General features: G+C 40.4%; 1 protein-coding gene across 6 annotated transcripts in view; it reads left to right on the top strand.

Moving 5' to 3' along the window:
- The first annotated feature begins 6,756 nt into the window (after positions 1 to 6,756).
- The window catches only part of rap1gapa (RAP1 GTPase activating protein a), a 38,298-nt gene continuing 27,272 nt past the window's right edge, over positions 6,757 to 17,782 (top strand). For all 6 annotated transcript variants that reach the window (XM_041047350.1, XM_041047378.1, XM_041047368.1 and 3 more), the window contains exons 1-2: positions 6,757 to 6,896; positions 15,932 to 15,967. In XM_041047350.1, the coding sequence (XP_040903284.1) occupies positions 6,853 to 6,896; positions 15,932 to 15,967 (80 nt within the window). In that variant the 5' untranslated portion in view covers positions 6,757 to 6,852. The remainder of the gene's footprint in view (positions 6,897 to 15,931; positions 15,968 to 17,782) is intronic.

The following is a 17,782-nucleotide window of genomic DNA, read 5'->3' as shown; positions in this document are numbered from 1 at the left end:
TCAGTAGATAGACCCAGTCCAACAGCACACTAATCTTTTAATTAAAAAGCTTCAGTTTGATGCAGTGTAATATCATCATGACTCTATTTTATGGTGTGTGTAAGTTACACGCCAGGGAAGCAATTAGATAAAATCATTTGGCACACTATAATTTTTAATGGCCACGTTTTAAAATGCAGGGAATGTAGTAGAGTACTGCGAAACTAGGCTTACTATGTTGCAGTAATCACTGCAGCACAGGGTTTGTATGAACAGGGCTGACATGATATCTGACTATTGATTTATCGTCCCCGCTGGCTCTGTTCAGTCTTTCTCTCTGCTCCCTTGTTTCAAAGAAGAGCAAACAGTGGACAGTTGATGCAGTAAGTTGGAAATCATTTCAAATCAGAACATGACTAGAATTGATGTTATTGCATAAATTGCTGGCTACAATTCATGGATGTTGAGATTGGATAGCCTATCACTTGCTCTTTATCTTTTTCTGCAATTAAACGTATTAGATTTCAGCTTCTCATCACCAAAATACTAAGTGCCAGGAGCTCTTTTTAAAAACATTATTTATGGATTTGTGCAAGAGTGAATTTCCATAATCACATGTAGCACTTAAGGCATGCTAAGGTATAGATCTCTACAACATACTGCTATTTAGCATGCACTCAACACCCGTAACAAATGACCCACCTTCTTCAGATAGTATGAATATTCATGAAATCCACACGAAAAGGTTGTTCTCATTTAAGCTTGAAGTTGACATAAATTCCGAACACTATGTGCTGTTCCTCTCTATAATGATTTCATATAGTTTCCTCTCTGCACCACTGAGCTGTATGACAGATAGACAGAGAACAGATACAGGGGAGGGGTAGTAAGGATGTTATTTTTCTGCAGAAATATGGCTGTGAAGCAGACGTAATGACAAACTTGGAAGGTAACTTGCAATAAACTGCGTTGCAGATACAGATTAATTTGATGTGACTCACAGATTGTCTGTTGCAGGGCTCTAAACACCCCTTTCCTGACTCATCGACACTCCTGTCCTCTATGACACCACAGTGTACTTTTTCTGGGTGACACATGCAGAACTTCTGTCTCTATTTGTGGAGACACCTGCTGTTCCCATGCAGAGGCTCTGACCCCACACATACTTCAGTCCATCAGGTCTATATCTGGCTGATAACAAAAATAGACATCAAACCTCACAGAAGACGTAAGTCATTAGTCATTTCAACTGTTAATGACTTTCCTTGTTAAAATAAAAGTTGATCAGTACCTGTGTAAGTTGTCAAGAAGAAAGTTCCAAATTACAACACAGTAAGATTTTGCAGCTGCTACAAGATTTGCATCACAGTGTCCAGAAGAGGGCACTGTTACTCTGCACTCTGCCCCATGACCATTACTTGTATTGCAGTAATAAATGCACACTCATGCAGACTTACTCACAGCATAGAAATGCCCACTTCCTGAACCGAGTTTCTTCTTGACCTTTTCGGTGCAAACATTTCTGGAATCCACAAACGGTTAACATTAAATTGGTCAACACTGCAGTGGAGGTTGGTGGAAATGAAAGCTATCAAATTTACTATTCCCACCGAGAATTTAAAGCCAAAGGATAAAAACTTGCCCTTTAGCTTTCTGGCATTTCTCCACCGGCCGAGGGATTTAAAGTTGAGTGGTGTCAGGCTGAGTCTGTCTGTGTTGTGGCAAGTCATCTATTGATCACCTGGCATGAAGACAAAGTCCTTCTCGGTCGCAAAGAACCATCCATCACCGAGCTGCCTGGGACGCAGTGGAGAGATAGCATGGCACTGAGGATCCATTATAACTGAAATAGATCTTTAGCTGCAACGAAGATCAATGAGCAACATGTCCCTGTAGCTGTTACCCTCGTCCTGCATCGGATCATAATTCTCTCAGCACAGACTGCCATGATTAACTGATCTCGAAGCTTTAAAGAAAGCCAGTCCATTATTAAGTTATTGGTCATTCCTTAGAAAATTAAAGATGATGCCATTTGTAATTCATAAAATGAGGTAGACTGATAACAAAAACATGAATAATGACGGTCTTGTCACCTACTGATTATAGCCGCTAATTAAATGAAAAGAATGGGCACAATATAGGGAACTGATAATTGCATTCAAACCTCAACAGAGCGGAATATAAAGTAGGATAAGGCTCGTTTGATTTGAGCACATTGCAACAACACCTCTTTTCTTCTGCCCTGTCCACCATAATATCCTGGTCCTCTAATGAGAGACTATGAAAGGCCACAGTGTGTGTGTGTGAGGCTGTTTGTAGCGGCTCCCAGGGGCCTGAGGGGCACGTGACCTCATTGGGAGGAGGACGGTTCAGTTGGCTCGCTCCACTCCTCCCAGTCAGACAGTCAACAACCCTTACTGTAACTTCTTTTCAACTGTGTTATTTTCAGCCGTCTGCTAGATGGTCCAAGACGGTCTAGTCTAAAACACCCAGCAGAGAATGTGAAACTGATGCAAACACTGGATAAACCTAAGAGGACCTGAAAAAGAATGCTGTATATTACAAAGCAAATATTATATTAAATGTCCCTTCAGTCCCCTTGAAGTAACAACAAAGTAAAATGAAGTAACACACCTTGCTCTTTTCTGTGTCGACTCGACAGGCAATTTGAACCATCCAAAACTAACAAATGGCTTTAAATAATCACATCTGTTGTGGCTTCAGTCATGCACACTCATGCTCAGTCAGCCACCGAAGCTGGAAAAGTGTAATGAAAATGAAATGCTCGCAGAGATATGGCTCAGCTTATTTCCTTGTGCTTCAAAGCACAATTGCCCTTTGAATATTCACTCCCTTCAAATATTTGTATGGTACCCCTTCCTCCGCAAACTCACCCTCTCCAAATAGCCAAGTGTATGTGTGCTCCTTGTTCAGTCAAGTATCTGGAAAATATTTACAATGTATACAGCGGCCATAGGCAATGTGTTCACTGCAATACAGTATAAATATTGTGGAATGATTAACCTCGTCCTTTAAGGGGCTGTTCACCAGCTCAACTTGTACCTTTTTAGAGCAGAGGTCCTCTCGTCACAAGAACATCCACTGCTCGGCCCCTTCACCCCAAATATTAATAATAAATTAATGGATTGAATTGGTAATAATAACTTCATGCCTTTTTAATATGTGCGGTTTATTTCTGATAACAGTTTGAGCCTGAAGCATCCTACAAAATAATTACGAAAACATTTTATAGCATTACTACAACTTTGACTGGAAACTGTGTGCTAACATAGGATCCCGACACTTATAGTAAGAGAATGCCAGAGAAAATGAACATTTCAGGGCCTTTAAGTTGATTATTTTTATATCTGATTTGGGGCCAGTAAACATTCTGCTGCTCTCAGTTAAAACCTGAAGATTAAGGCTCTTTTGCATTGCTGGCTCTGTTTTGGTTTCCTTACCCTGGAAAGCTCTTTTTGCACCTTGCTTGAAAAGTGTTTAAAAAAATAAAATAGTATAAATATCATTTGGTGGCAGAAATCATTAATGCAGGACAGGGTTTATCCAAAGTAGCTGATAATGATAATAATGATCATTTTAATGAGAATAAACATAGAGCATACTGCTGCATTTTATTATTTTCTATTTGAATGAAGCTTTTGTTGAGCCAGCAAGGCTACACTTTGCCCTGAACCTCACGCTGCTTCGTAGCAAAGCTGAATTATGGTGTTTGTCCAGCTTCAAACACATTAAACCCCTACATTTAGAAAATTCAGTTTCTTTTTAAAAGAACTGAAATGATAAATCGCAATATCACCTCCTTAACAAAGGCTTTTGCACATGTTTAATCAGTGTCTGCTTCTCTTTAGACGGGCACAACGTTGATTTATTCCTTAGGAGCAAATTTCCTGCCCCATGAAGTCAGAGCTGAGGATGAATGAATGATCTTTGCCTCTGCTCCGTCCACTCCTCAGCCCTTGTATACCACACACCAGCTCTGCCTCCACATCCCTTTCCACAGCATAAACTGGAAATAAATTATTGGGCTAATGCGGCTATACCCATTCAAAGATTCAAGTGGGAGGAGGAATCCCACATCTGTTTATACTTATAGAAATAATAACATACATCAGTCTTTGCTTATGGAATAAACAAACACTGATGCCTTTTATATGATTTTAATTATGATGTTTATTCTTTAGTCATACATAAAACAGGAGGCAAGACCAATTTACATTTAACTTGCTGAGACGGAAGAGTTTTTCTGTGAAAGCCTGTATGTATTGTCAGCTGTGTGGTGTGTTTTGTTGTTCGTCTGGGTTGATGTTTTGTTGATGTTGCAGTATCAGTAGTTCCAGCAAGTCTGACAGCATGGATATTGGGGGAGGGATCTCCATTTCTTTTGTCCTCTTGAGAGTCTTCCTGCCCGTCCACTTCCTTTAAGACAACGGAGGAGCCAGAGCTGCTTAGAGGACTGGGCCATGTTCCTGAGGTGATATGATTAAAGGCCTCTTGTCTGGAGCTCACCCATTCAAATGCCTCGCACACGCCACAGCTGCTTTAGTTAATTGAATTGTCAGGAAAGCAGACAGGACTGAAGGTAGCACCAAGACTGATGCACTGAATCAATAGAGTGGCACTTAAATAAAGTTGGGCTGCGGCTGTGCCAAGGAGCTGAACAGTTGGCAGTTTGATGAAGCAAGCGGTTTCTGATTTCAGCTAATGAAACGTATTTGAACTGATGGTTCGGTGGGAGATTTCTTTTCATGATATATAAGATAGATACAGTTTTGGAGTTTTAGAGAACATGTTCACGATTATTAACAACTTTGAAGTGGTAATCTCACATTGTTTTATTCAAATTCTTGAAATTTCTTGGGTATTTCTTCTTTGCAGTCTTTTTTCCAACTTACTTATGGATTCTAACTAACTACCATGTGTTATACTGCGGCCTTATTTATTGGCAGATATTTGTGAATTGTATCATATTTGTTGTATTTTCACAGTGCCTTTTTAACATCTGTCCAAGGACAACAGATGCTGGCTAAGTCAATAAGTAAACAAGAATCTACAGCCATGCTGGAACTGCAGTGGTGCTTTGAGCTTAATGCTAACATCAGTATGATAACATGCTAACCTTTGCTGATTAACACTAAACACAGAGCACAGCTGAAGCTGGACAAATTAGAAAAAGTAAAAAAAATTTTGTAATAATGACTGAGTCAACCTCAGGGTGGCACTAGAGGTCACAGAGGATCACCAAAGTCAGCAGGCTTCAAAATTTCACAGTAATCCATTCAACAGCTTTTTCGACTTGTCAGTCTGGACAAAAGCAGAGCCATGATGCTAGCATATAGCTGAGGCTGAAAACTAATTTTCCAATATGTCAACCAAATTAAAAAAAAGTCACTATAAACAATGAATTCTCTGTCAGCCAAAGATCTTTCCAATAAAACAAAATGACCACATGGCCAAGAGACATAGTGAGGTCCATTACCAAGCCAGTCAAGGACTGGGATGCTGTGTTGAAATGTTTTTAGAAAATTGCAGTCTCAGAGGAAAGGGGTGATGTAATTGGGGAGAGATGATGTAATTGTCTATCAGCATGATTGTGCTTGTTTGGTAGGCCCATTGATTAATTAAGTGCCTGTCTGCGCAGTTACTATGAGCACTTTGCAGTTAATGTGATGAGGACATCATTGGTCCTTGGGGAGACTATAGCCCTGGCTTGGTGAGATTTTATGTTTTTTAATGATTTGGGGGTAAAAGTAAGTGTTTTCAACTAAAACCTTTAGGACAGCAGACTCTGTCCTGCGTAACACTGACCAGTCTGTTTCATCCAACATAGTGCAAATGCTTTGGAAGTGAATGTCTATCAGACAGCTTGCTGACACTCTGGACCGCAGTCCTTCTTCATTCAATAACCCACGGCAGCATTAATGCATTGTTGTCACTGCTGCCAGCTTATCAGACTCAACAACCTGCTAAAGGAGAGTCTCTGTGTCCAGACATTTACTCAGTTTAATCAATGAAGCTAATAGTAATGCAGGGAAAACTCTTGTGCCACATTAACCTTCCTTTTGTGTGCGTATCAGAGGTGATGGGCTTACAAAAGAAAGAATTAGGAGGGAGATGAATGAACAGATTAGAAACTTGTTCAGAGGTCATCGCCTACAGTATGCAGGAGTGGAGCTGTTAACCCGGAGCGAGGCTCTGTGATTAGGACATCTGTGAAGAATGATGAGCTGTTTGTCTGACTGGCTACAGCTTGTTTAACCAGCTGTCTTCCAGTGACAGAGAGAGGGAGAACTAGTGCTGCAAGACTTGTTTTAAGCAAACTCTCACTATGCCAAGAACTGCTCTGTGTTTTGCCTTTGGCCATTTTTTAAATGGCCAAAGTAACTAAGAATTTACTTGTGTGACCTGAGTCATTGTGGTGTGTGGTTTTAGGGATTATGGTCAATTTAAAAAAAAAAAAAAAAAAACACACCTGCCAATGTCTTCTCTGTGAACTTGGAGCTTAAGAGGGAGGATCTAGCCTGTAAGTGAGAAAGGCTGCCACCACACTCCTGGTTCCCTGGGAGACTGGCATGGTCAGCAGCCCTCACTCCAGCCCCCCTCCCCCTTTCCTCCCGCATCCTCCCTCATCCTATTGCCGTTTCTCCCCCTGTTTGTGAAGGAGGCGTGCGATTAAGGAAGAGGCAGGGCATGTTAGCCAAGGCTGGGGGAGTGGAACTCATACATCAGGCAAAGCATACAAACACACAGATTCACACACACGCACACACACACATGCTCAGTCAGCGTAAGTGACACAAGTGCTGGCTCCATTCAGCACTGAGTTGACTGACTCACTGCTATCCATTAGCCAGCATGCCGCAGAGAAAGAGGAGTTTCACTTTTGGAGCCTATGGAGGGTAAGAATGAATATCCTAATAATCAGTAGAATAACTAAACCTCTCCACGGTTTGTGTTTGTATGATTTTGAGTATATGTGTTGGTGTCTCTGTCTCTGTCTCTGTCTCCCTGTTTGATGACAGTGCAGATTCTGAGTCTGTATTGCTGCCTGCATGTCTGCCGTTTTATTTATTAGATTTTTTTTTTTTTTACCATAAATCACACCTTATAATGCTGCTGTTGCTGCTTGATGATGAATCACAAAGGATTGCATTTTTGTACAGTGATGGCGAGGTATCAGATGTAGAAGCATAAACAAGATAAGGTTTGTACATCTGACAAAATCAGCAGAGAGAAAAGTTGCACAAGCAAGTGTAAGCATACTTTAAATGTTTGCTCGCACTCATACATACAGTGTACAAACAACACACACAAAGGTGTCACTGCATAGTATGTTTGTGTGTGGTGGATTTTGTATTTGTATAATATGTGTGCACGCTGTATGCAGTTAACTTGTTTTTCTGGTTGCCTATGATATAGGATGCATTTAGTGTTTATATGTGCCGAACAGTTCAGTGCTGTATTTCTCTGTATTTGTGTGGCCCCGCTTCAGACTTGACAGATACTGAACAGTAGACACACAGTCAGCACAGACTTTTTAATGGTCAAAAGGTGAACAGGTGCCCCACTGCAGCTGCATGCCTGACTGCCTTTACTCAAGGATATGTGTTGGATGGTAAACTCAAGACAGTCTGGAAATATACCTTTATCTCACAGCCAGTGCAGACGCTAGTTATAGACAGAGTGGGCTGTGCTGCAGTTTTTGTGAAATTACCACAGTTGTGGCTGACATCAGTGTCTGTGGGTTGTCGCCCAAGTGGTGCCAGAATACTAATGCACATGTATTATGAGTAGGTGGGTGTTTAACTGATACACTTCATTTGTAATTGAGCATTGTCTTTAGCTGGCTGAGTGCAGCAGGCTTCCAGAGAGTCAACTGTAGTGTCGAATGAGTTCAAGCCCTCTTATTCACCTCTAATTTAGCTGTTGCCAGAGCTATTGTCTGCTGAATTTCTGTCTTGAATGAAAACACCTCGTCACTGGATCATTTCCCTCACAATTTTTGGGGATGTCTTCAGCTATGTTGCATTGGGTGCTTTGTTTGTTTTTGATGGCATGATACTTGAAGTATAATCCACCCAAATTTAAATCCTAAAAAAGGCTAAATATATCTCAAGTTGAAATATTAAATTGTTGTGTTGCGCTGGATTTAGCATTCCGTCTTATATGTGAAGTATAACGTTTTGAATAAAATATTAATGATTCATGAATATTGGATTTAAAAGGAGATTTTCTTTCAAGTAAATCGTCCCTCTAATAAGTACGAAATTAAATAGTTCTTTCAAGCATCATAGGACGTGATTGGGAATTTACAAAATCTTTACAGTAATTTGGCATGAACAGTTCCAGTGAGCCACCATGTCTGGATTCAACGTTCAACGTCCGCTTTCTATATAAAGCAAACAACTTGCGTCTCTCTGTTTAGCCCAATGCCATTGTACTTGGCATTTCGATAGGTCGGTCTGATTGCTCACATCAGCGGGTGATCTGTAATACACTCTGCCCCCTGCATCCCACTGGCATTCACTGAAGGGAATGCAGCCCCACTGTTGTCTACAGATCAGTCTTTCTTTGACACAGCATGATTTATAATTTTGGCATCAAATATCAATGGGACTGCCACTTAAAATGAGTTGTTATGTGTTAGGTTTTTGTTTCACATTGTTTAGGTCATGGTCTTCTCTTCTCAGTAAGAATACTTTACTGGCAATGCTGGATACTGTAATTGGCAGCAGAAATGTTCCTTAGACAAATGTGATGATGTTGCAACAGTGAGCTTTCATATCCTTTTATTCAAATGTCTCTTAAGTATTCCTTCTACTTTTAAGAAAACTGGACATAAATGCCTGTTGTCACATGAGACATACTGTAGCTACTATATTAAGCGTAGCTTACGGTGGATGTCTCCTCATAAACCATGAAATCATGAAATAAACACAGAGCTGTGACCTGTGTCTTAGATGAACTGAATGCTGTCGCAGTCGCCTCAGTGGCAGGAGCTTCAGGCAGCATGAACAATGATTCTGTATGTTGTCCCATAGAAAGACTGGAATGAATGCATGTCAATCCTGTTCAAAAACAACCGCGTGGAAAGACCCACATTGTTGTAGTTTTAGTTGGCATTCTCTGGTCAGCTGATTTCTTCAAGTAAACAAGACCACACGCTGTTTGTTGAAAAAGTTATTCCCAAGTGTTTAGCAGCTAATGGTAATTTGATCATAATAACATTTTGTGAAATATATAAATATAAATATATGTGTGTATAAGATTGTGGGTCATATTTATCTGACTAAAAGTCCCAGTTGACTGTGTTTCAAATTGTTTTGTGTAGTTTGTGTCTCCATAACGAAAAAGCATTTGAACTGCTCGATCATTTTTAAGAACGAAAGACTTGAAGCTAATGAAAAACTTTGCTTATTTTTACACCTAGTGTTGTTTGAAAAAACAGAAAGGAAAGCTTTTGTCTCTGTTTGATTTTTGATGATCCAGTGTCTAAGGCTTATTGTATTGAATATTGCACTGTGGACAACAGAAAGACAACACAGAGAGGGTCTTTTTGTTCGACAAAAGCAAATGTTTGCATGACAAAGGATGATTAGACCGCAAGGCAGGGCTACTTGAGAACAGGAGGCCATTCAAGTACCTTTCCAAGGGCAGTGGCAAAACAAACAGGAGATGTAGGGCAACCAGAGGGCTCTTCATTGCCTACTCAGTCAGTTCACCTTGCATATTTACTTTGACATTCACATTCATATTCACAATGACGAGCCACCTATGAAGAAGAATAGGGAGGGAAGGCACTGGGCGAGCTGCAGTTAATTATCTAATGCTCACGGGGCTACAAATCATTAATTTAAATTTTCCCTGAGAAAAGAATAAAAACATAAGGTATTTTCTGTTGTAGTGTTGTGCTCTGTAGGTCCCTCTGTGCTCCATATGTCCAGCTTGGAAATACAGAACAGTATTATCTGTCCCTCATCTAGCCAGTTCACCTGTCCCTGCATCTTCCATTCTTAAGTAAGAATTGTCAAAAATGTTTATATCTTGATCTTCCACCAGATTTTATCAAACAAGGAGGTAACATGAAGTCAATAACCTAAGTCAACATTTGCTGTAGCCACAACAACAACAACAACAAAAAAGAAATCCTACGGTGGTTCGTTGATGAAATAGCTTGTGAAGCAGCTGAACAGCTTTAAGTGTATATTAACAGCAATTCATTGCAGATATGATGGCACAGTGACAAGGAGAGTAATATGGAAACGAGGAGAGAAACTCCAACAACTCAAAAAAAGTCCCACGTTAGGAGCTGTAACACTACTGAAACCTGAACAAACGTACATTTTTAACATGGCTGATCCAGTGAGTTTGCTGTGATGTTGCCACGGCTAAACTGAGAGCGGGGCACAGTCATCAGTGCCTCAGTATTATCAGTGTAATACTGTTAGCAAAACAACATTATTCTTCTTGGGGTCCAGACATATAAAAAAAAAATATCATTACAGTTATATTAAACTGGTTCAGTGAAACTTCATTGAGCTACATGCCATCATAAAATAATAGAACACTAATCATGACAATAACAACAAAACACAATGTTTTTGATGTAATAGACATTGCAGTGCCTGCTACCAGAATTACCAGTGTGTGTGTGTGTGTGTTTTCATATACACTGTATCCTACTGTACTGTAGCTAAATGAGAACATTCAGCCACTTTATACTCATTTCTCTGTGAATGGGCGCATTCAGCCCACGCTGGGTCGACATACAGCACACAGTCTGATGATCTGGTCACGTTCAGTATTGTTTGACAGCGTGTCTTATTACTACCCTGAGCGTTATTTATAAAGAAAGTGTTGAGTATTGCTCAAGGCCTTGTGTGTCTCTCTGCTGATCTATTTTTGACAGTATCAAGTACATCGTGAATGGCTGCAGAATCAGATATTATATAGGTGTTAATGTGAAAAAGACCTTATTTAGAATGAACTGAGTTAGCTGACCTCTCTTGTTTTTGTCAGTGTGTGTGTCCACCACTTTGGTCCAGACTCAAATGTCTCAACAATTATTTGATGGATTGCCATGAAATTTTGCAAAGACGCTCAGGTCCCTCAGAGGATTGACTGGTGATCCCCTGACTTTTCCTCTAGCACCACAGGCAGGTTGACATTTTTGGCTTTTAGCGAAAAATCTTGACAACTGTAAGATGGATTTCCAGGAAATTTTGTTCTGTACACACATTTATTTCTCCCATAGGATGAATTGCAAATACTCTGGTGATCCCTCGACTTTTCATCTTCCGCTTCTAGAAACTCTTGAACCTTGTTGAACCTAAGTGGAGTTTTAATGCAATGATAATCCTATAATGGTTGTTTTCCTAGCTTACCGTGACAGAGTATGTGCAAATTTTGAATGAAAAGTCTGTTCTTTATTGGGGAGACCACAGAAAGGCAGTGTGACATTCTCACCTCTGTTTTGGATGGAGAGTATTAAGCCCAAACTGGACGGCAACAAAGGACTTTAGTCAGCGTGTTCTCAACTCGTGCTGTGTAAACTGGGTGTAACACTGACTCCAGCAGAATTTATTGTAGCCGTAGGGAAGAGGAATAATTTCTGTGCAAGCTGGGTTCTTGGATCACGCTCTTAGCATTATTTTCACAATATTATTAATACAAATGGCTCTCATTTAAAACTGGTGTTATGATTTATGGACTACCATCAGTGACCTTATACTTCTGTATGATGCCTCTTTTTCTAAATAAATATCAATGTCAGAAGGTTATTTACACATATTATTTTTGTGTTTACATTCTTTTTTTGTTTTTCTACTTGTGAAAAATCATACAGGACATAAATATAACACCCAGCAAACCTTTTAAAAACGCGAAACAGTGAAAGGCTATGTTAAACGGCTTGTCTAAGTGATCTTTCAGGTACAGTCCCAGGCATTTTAAGATGATTTGTTTGGGTGTGTGTTGGTTTCCATCAGGATTATCCTAAAATGAGAGTGCTTCTTGTATTTCAGATATAAAATTAGCAGAGCAGGAACATGTTACTGCAGCAGATTGGTGGCTGAATAACAAACTTGTTTGCTTTAAGCTGGATTTCCTCCGGGCTGACTCCTCAGCCCTGTCTGGTGACCTACTTGCCATGAGCAGTGTTGCTGACTTGATATGTACCACAGGCCTCAGCTAATTTCTGAAGTGAAGAAAATTTTTCAAAGTTTAGCTGGAAAGCAGGAAATTACGAGCTACACTTAAAGCCAGATCAAGTTGAATGAACTAATTGTCAAGTGTCACGGCTGCTGACACGGTGATGGCCCAGGGTTTCTGAGACCCGCCTTTAGCCTTCTTATCCCTTGCTGATGATTGTTTCCATGGCAACCAGCTGGATACCTAGCTGAGAGCGCAGAGGAAGCATGAAACACAATTTGCCAGTATTTGGCTACCACCTGCTGAGCTCTCCCTGCCATGTTGCATTCCTAAATGCAATGGTTCATCTTATCTTTTTTTTTTCCTTTAAATAAATAAATAAAAACTAGGCTACGCACACTGTTTTCACTGTGCAAATATGAGTCATAGCCCACAAATGCATTAGCACAGGCAAATTTGTTTTAGCCTACATTTGTCCACGCCAACCGTTGTTCTCATAGAGAGGGACAGAATATTCTTTGTCTTTCTGATAAGGCTGAGAGTTTTTCGCGACTTGCTGTTGTCAGCTCTTCTGCTTCTTCTTTATCTGTGCGCTGCCCTGCTCAGTCCAGGTTTGTTTTAATTTAGTAATGGAATGTGGTACAGTGTTTGAATGATTGTTGGGTGTACGGTTGTTTTGGGTGATTCCTTTGATTGATTTGGAGTAATGGCATTTTCACGATTATTAGGCATACAGATTCCGTTCTTCAGTAAACTCTTTCCTGATCTCAGATGGCACACCTGAAGTGCTTCAGAAAATCTTGAGATAAATTGTGGAATGTACAGCGACTGATAGGAATGAAGGCAAGCAGCTTTTCTTGTGGCGTCCATATTCATTTTTCTTGTCCCTTATCTGAAAACAGCCATCGTCAGACTGCTTACAAAGCCCTTCTTTAGCCTGTAGCTAGATGTCAGACAAGTACAATGTTGGTATGAGTGTGTAGCTACATGTTTTAGCAGCTTAACACAAGAAAGGAGAATATAATGTTCATTTTATAATCTTAATAAATCTTGGTCGATTGATCCCTTATCTGTCCTGGTATGTTGACAGGGGGTCTCAGCTCTGGGCTATCAGGTTCTGTTTTGCTTTATTGCAAATTTCCTGTATTGGTTTTGGTATTTCAGTTTGGAGCTTTTATCCAATCATCTCGACACACCCTAGTTGATTTCATTTTATGGGAATTCCATGAAACCCGAGAATGGGCGAGCAGCGCAGGATGAGGTTTAGAAAATGTTATTCTTAGTGATGCAGTACATATGAAAACAGCTTTCCCCTCCTCACACTCAGCTTCGCAAGAACAGAACCGACATCCCATAAGTATTTTGGCTCTCCCCCAAGGACCAGTATACATTCCACTTAAGATGGAGCACTTCTTTATCCGTACACATGTCTGTGTGGCTCAGTGAAATCAACACTGGTGGTAGATTTGTGATAGAACAGCACTACCGAATCCATCACAGTGTCATTGTAATGTCTCATGGTGTCCTGGGGTTGAAAATGATGAGTGATCTTGTGCACTGAGGGAAATCACACGACAACTTACTGTAACAACACAAGTCTGTTGATTCGTGTCGTGACTGCACAGTACAGTGAACAAACAAACCCCCCCAGGGTCTGTTTCCTCTCACTAACACAGATACTCAGAATGAGGAAGCTTTAGGCTTTCATTTATCTTTTGAGAACTTCTCACAACAAAAGCAGAAGTACAAGCATTTTTACTTCTGGTCCTAACGTTACCTCTTTAGGGATTTCTTGTTCTCAGTGACGTTTAAATTTCTTCTTCATGTGAATGAAAACAGAAGCTCCTTCTGTTGACTGATTTTTTTTTTTTTTTTTTAGTCATGTTAGAGCCATGACTCTACAGGTGGCAAGTGTCTGTCCGTTCATCATTTTGGTCCAGATTAAAATACCTCAGCAGCTGTTTGTTAGATTATTGTGAAATTGTGTACAGACATTCATGGTCCCCAGTGGATGAATTATAATGACCCTGGTGATCCCAGGTCTTTTTTCTTGAGGACTACCAACACATTGACATTTTTGACTTTTAGTGAAATATCTCAACATCCACAAGATGAACTTCCATGCGTCTTGATTCAGACATTCATGTTCCCTTCAGGATGAATTATAATAACACTGATGATCTTCTGACTTTGTATCAAGTAGTTTTGTTTATGACTAAATACTTAGTTAATGTCACTCTCAGCTGAAGTTTGTGGTTAGCTCTAGTGCACTGAACTATGATTGTAAAAATGGTAAACATTAGACCTTCATGTTATCATTGTCATTGTGTGCATGTTAGCATCCTGGAACATGCCAGAAGACTTTCAGTCTTGTTTTCACTCTTGTTTCTGATACAGCAACAGTGACTACTCTTTCCAGAAATGGTTGTTTGATCCTTTGGGTGTTGCTGTGTCATGCTAACTAATAATGTCCAGGGAAACATGAGTAAGAGGTCTGACCTCTGGTGGTGCAATAGTCAGACACAGGGTGGACAGAATCATCACCAAGAGGGAAAAAAAACAGTGGAAAAACAATCTGATAGCTTCGGGATTATTTGTGTTATCTGTCTCCATTTTGCTGTTTTGATGGTGTATCAACCTGAGAATTTCTGAGAGGTCGACAGACTGCACCAGAGCCATGAGAGACATTACTGAGCATTCCCTTTCTCCCATGTCACCACCACCAGCTATCACACGAGACAGGCCTGCAGCCATGTGTTATTCACGGGACAACAGTTATCAGTATCAGATATCCACTTTTTTGCTGGAATTCTGAGGTAAAGCGCGGCATCTCGAGGGAAGTTGTGGTGTGTGTTTACGACTGTGATGTTTTCTGATTACCAGGGTAAAAGTGTTTTGTCCTTCCTGTGTGTGAGGTTGTTAAAATCCTGCCTGGACCAAATATCATGATGAATGGCTTTCTGGTTGACGAAGCAAATGGAAAGCCTAGTTTGTCATGACTTTCACCTGCCAGACGTGAGGCTATTTCTCCTGTACACACAGTGCCATCTATTGGCAGGAACAGGACTCTGCATTCTTCTCTGAGGAGTTCCCAATCCTGCATGATCTGGTCATTGTTTCCAGTGATTACTGCTCAAATCTGTTTATCCAGAGTGACTTAAGGACAGATGATAGTTTGTTCTTGACTGTCAGTGAGTAATGAGCCTCATAGTGCAGATTCAAACCAGGACAAGATTCATTTTGTCTCAGGAAAACTCCAGGCTAGTAAACATCCTTTCATCCTTGGAATTGCTACTTCAACAGATGGCAGGAGTTATTTCAGGGTAACCCAGCCCACTGGATAACCAGCCTTCCTCAGTTCAGTGGACTTTTTGTAAGTGGAAAGGATGGTCCACTATGCCTCTGTACTTTCCACACTTAAATTAGTCTAAGTAAACTTAGACACATGCAGACAAGAAAATGGAAACTATTAGTGAGTGTGGGATTGAATCACATGCCACCTGGTGCTGATGTATTCAAATTTGTCATGTCTTTCTTGCTAATTTGATTTATTATTAGTATTGTTGTGGTTTTTTGTTGGGTTTATAGCATTAGCATTTTAACTTTTAATATTCCTCACCTTGTGGTTTTCAAAGACTTTGAAATGGTGACAAATTTCAGTCAATTTTAGTTTGACACAAATGATCTCTAAAATAAAGGCAGCCATCGAGTTTTAATTTGTAGGTAGTTAGTACTGTTTATAAAAGCTGTTCTTCATTTTGTTTTGTTTTTGTTTTTTTTCCAGAGTGGACAAGACATTTTCCAAGGCCAGAAGCATATGGTGAGTTCTTCTGGTTCTGTTTTCTTTTTGTCATTAAACAAGGTATATTATGACACAACAGCGTTTTGAGACTGAAGGCAAAGTATAGTCATCTAAATTGTGAGTTACTAAAAATGTTTTTCATTTTGATAAACAGTGGATTATAGTTCGTAAAGCTTTTAGCTTTCTGGTGTGGTGTTTCATGTCACTGACTCAGACTGGCCTTGTAGGTTTTAAATGTGTGAATCAGTCCACCGAGTAGAGTGTGAGTAAGATGAATGAGCCAGTAAAAGGTAGCGCAGATGGGCAGCGGTGGGGAAACTGATACCCAGTCCGTCCTGCCATCTCTGCAGTGCTGGCAAGGTTGAAGCACTGCTGTGTGTGTGGCACGTGGAGACAGGCAGAGAGCTGAGCGTGCACACCTTCTGCCACTGCAGATAGACCGCTCCGTTTCTGAAAGCTTTAGGTGTGGTGGCACGAATGTCTGGCCCTCATCCCCCTCTGTCTGACTGCAGCAGATTAAACAGTGCTTCGCTGCAGCATCATCTTTGCTTCCCTCTGGAATACAGATACAGGAGGATCTCTTTTACCAGCTAGGCCTGCGTTACTCAGCAGTAGCAAGGCTTTTTTGCAGAGACTGCAGTTTGGCTATTGGGCTACTACTGCAACAAACCGCACATCACAGTGAAGGAGAAGACAAGAGACTGGTGGAAAATAAAGATGAAGAGGAGAATCTAAAAAAGGATATAAAACCACGCAGGAAATGAAAGAATTGTGGGTGTGAAGAGGAGGAAGAAGGATAAAGGAAGTGAGTGGATGAGGTGATGGGAACAGGAAAGTGTGATGTCTGCAAAACAAAATGCATGTAGTGTTCAGCAGAGTCACACTTGGTCCTCTCTGCCATTCCACAGCTTGATTAATTTGGAGGATCCTTCCCACTGTGTTAATAGAACTTGAATTATATTGCGTAATCATCAGTGTTCATGCTCAGCACGACAGATCAATTTCTGAAAAACCTGGGGTGCTAGGACGAAGCAGCAGTGAAAGTGGCATCGCAAAGTTCACAAACAGCTGCTTTTAGAGAGGATTCTTCACTATATTGTGCCTAAGGGCAAAAGTTAGATTAAAAAAAAAACGTCAAACAAAACCTCTACAAAGGAGAGCCAAAGTCAAACTCTTCCTTCAGGTACTGTATGTTGGACAGGATGTGACTGGAATTTAGAACAGTGGGCTAAAATCTCCAACAGGCAAACCTTAACAGAACAACCCTGCAAAATGCCGTGCTCCCCTTTCCGAATTGGAAGGCCACGAAAATTCTGGTGAGTTTCTTTTTTTTTTTTTTTGTCTTTAATCTGCCTTATGATTGCTTGGATAAATGCACGACTCAACAATTAAATGGTACATAAGAATGTACTGTACCTGCCTGATGCATCCATTCCTCCTCAAATGCCAATATTCAAGGGACGATCGATGAAACCAATCTGTGTATTCCTCGCAAAAGACCCCAATATACTGAGGATTATCTGTATCATTTCATTATCCCACTCTCACATTGATGCTTTGTTTGATCTATAAAGGTAACAAGTTAAAAAAAACACTGTGTTTGTAGTCTGTGAGGGAGGACGTCTAATCTGCTTCATGTAGTTAATGTCAGGAATTGTTCGGTTTTGATCCCTCAGTTCTTGTTGTTGATTTAAAGTTAAATGATCATCTTCCATCTGGTCATCATGGGTCATACACAATAAACAGATGATCCTCAAGCCCCGTCTCCGCTCTCTCTGGGGGAGGCCTGTAATTGGTTGTAATCCTGTCTTGCTAAGCTCCCCTGATGGGAGG

This window comes from Toxotes jaculatrix, chromosome 2, assembly GCF_017976425.1.
Source record: "Toxotes jaculatrix isolate fToxJac2 chromosome 2, fToxJac2.pri, whole genome shotgun sequence".
NCBI classification, from domain to species: domain Eukaryota; kingdom Metazoa; phylum Chordata; class Actinopteri; family Toxotidae; genus Toxotes; species Toxotes jaculatrix.
Note: the sequence above shows the minus strand (reverse complement) of the source record. Positions and strands in the feature narration are given on the sequence as shown.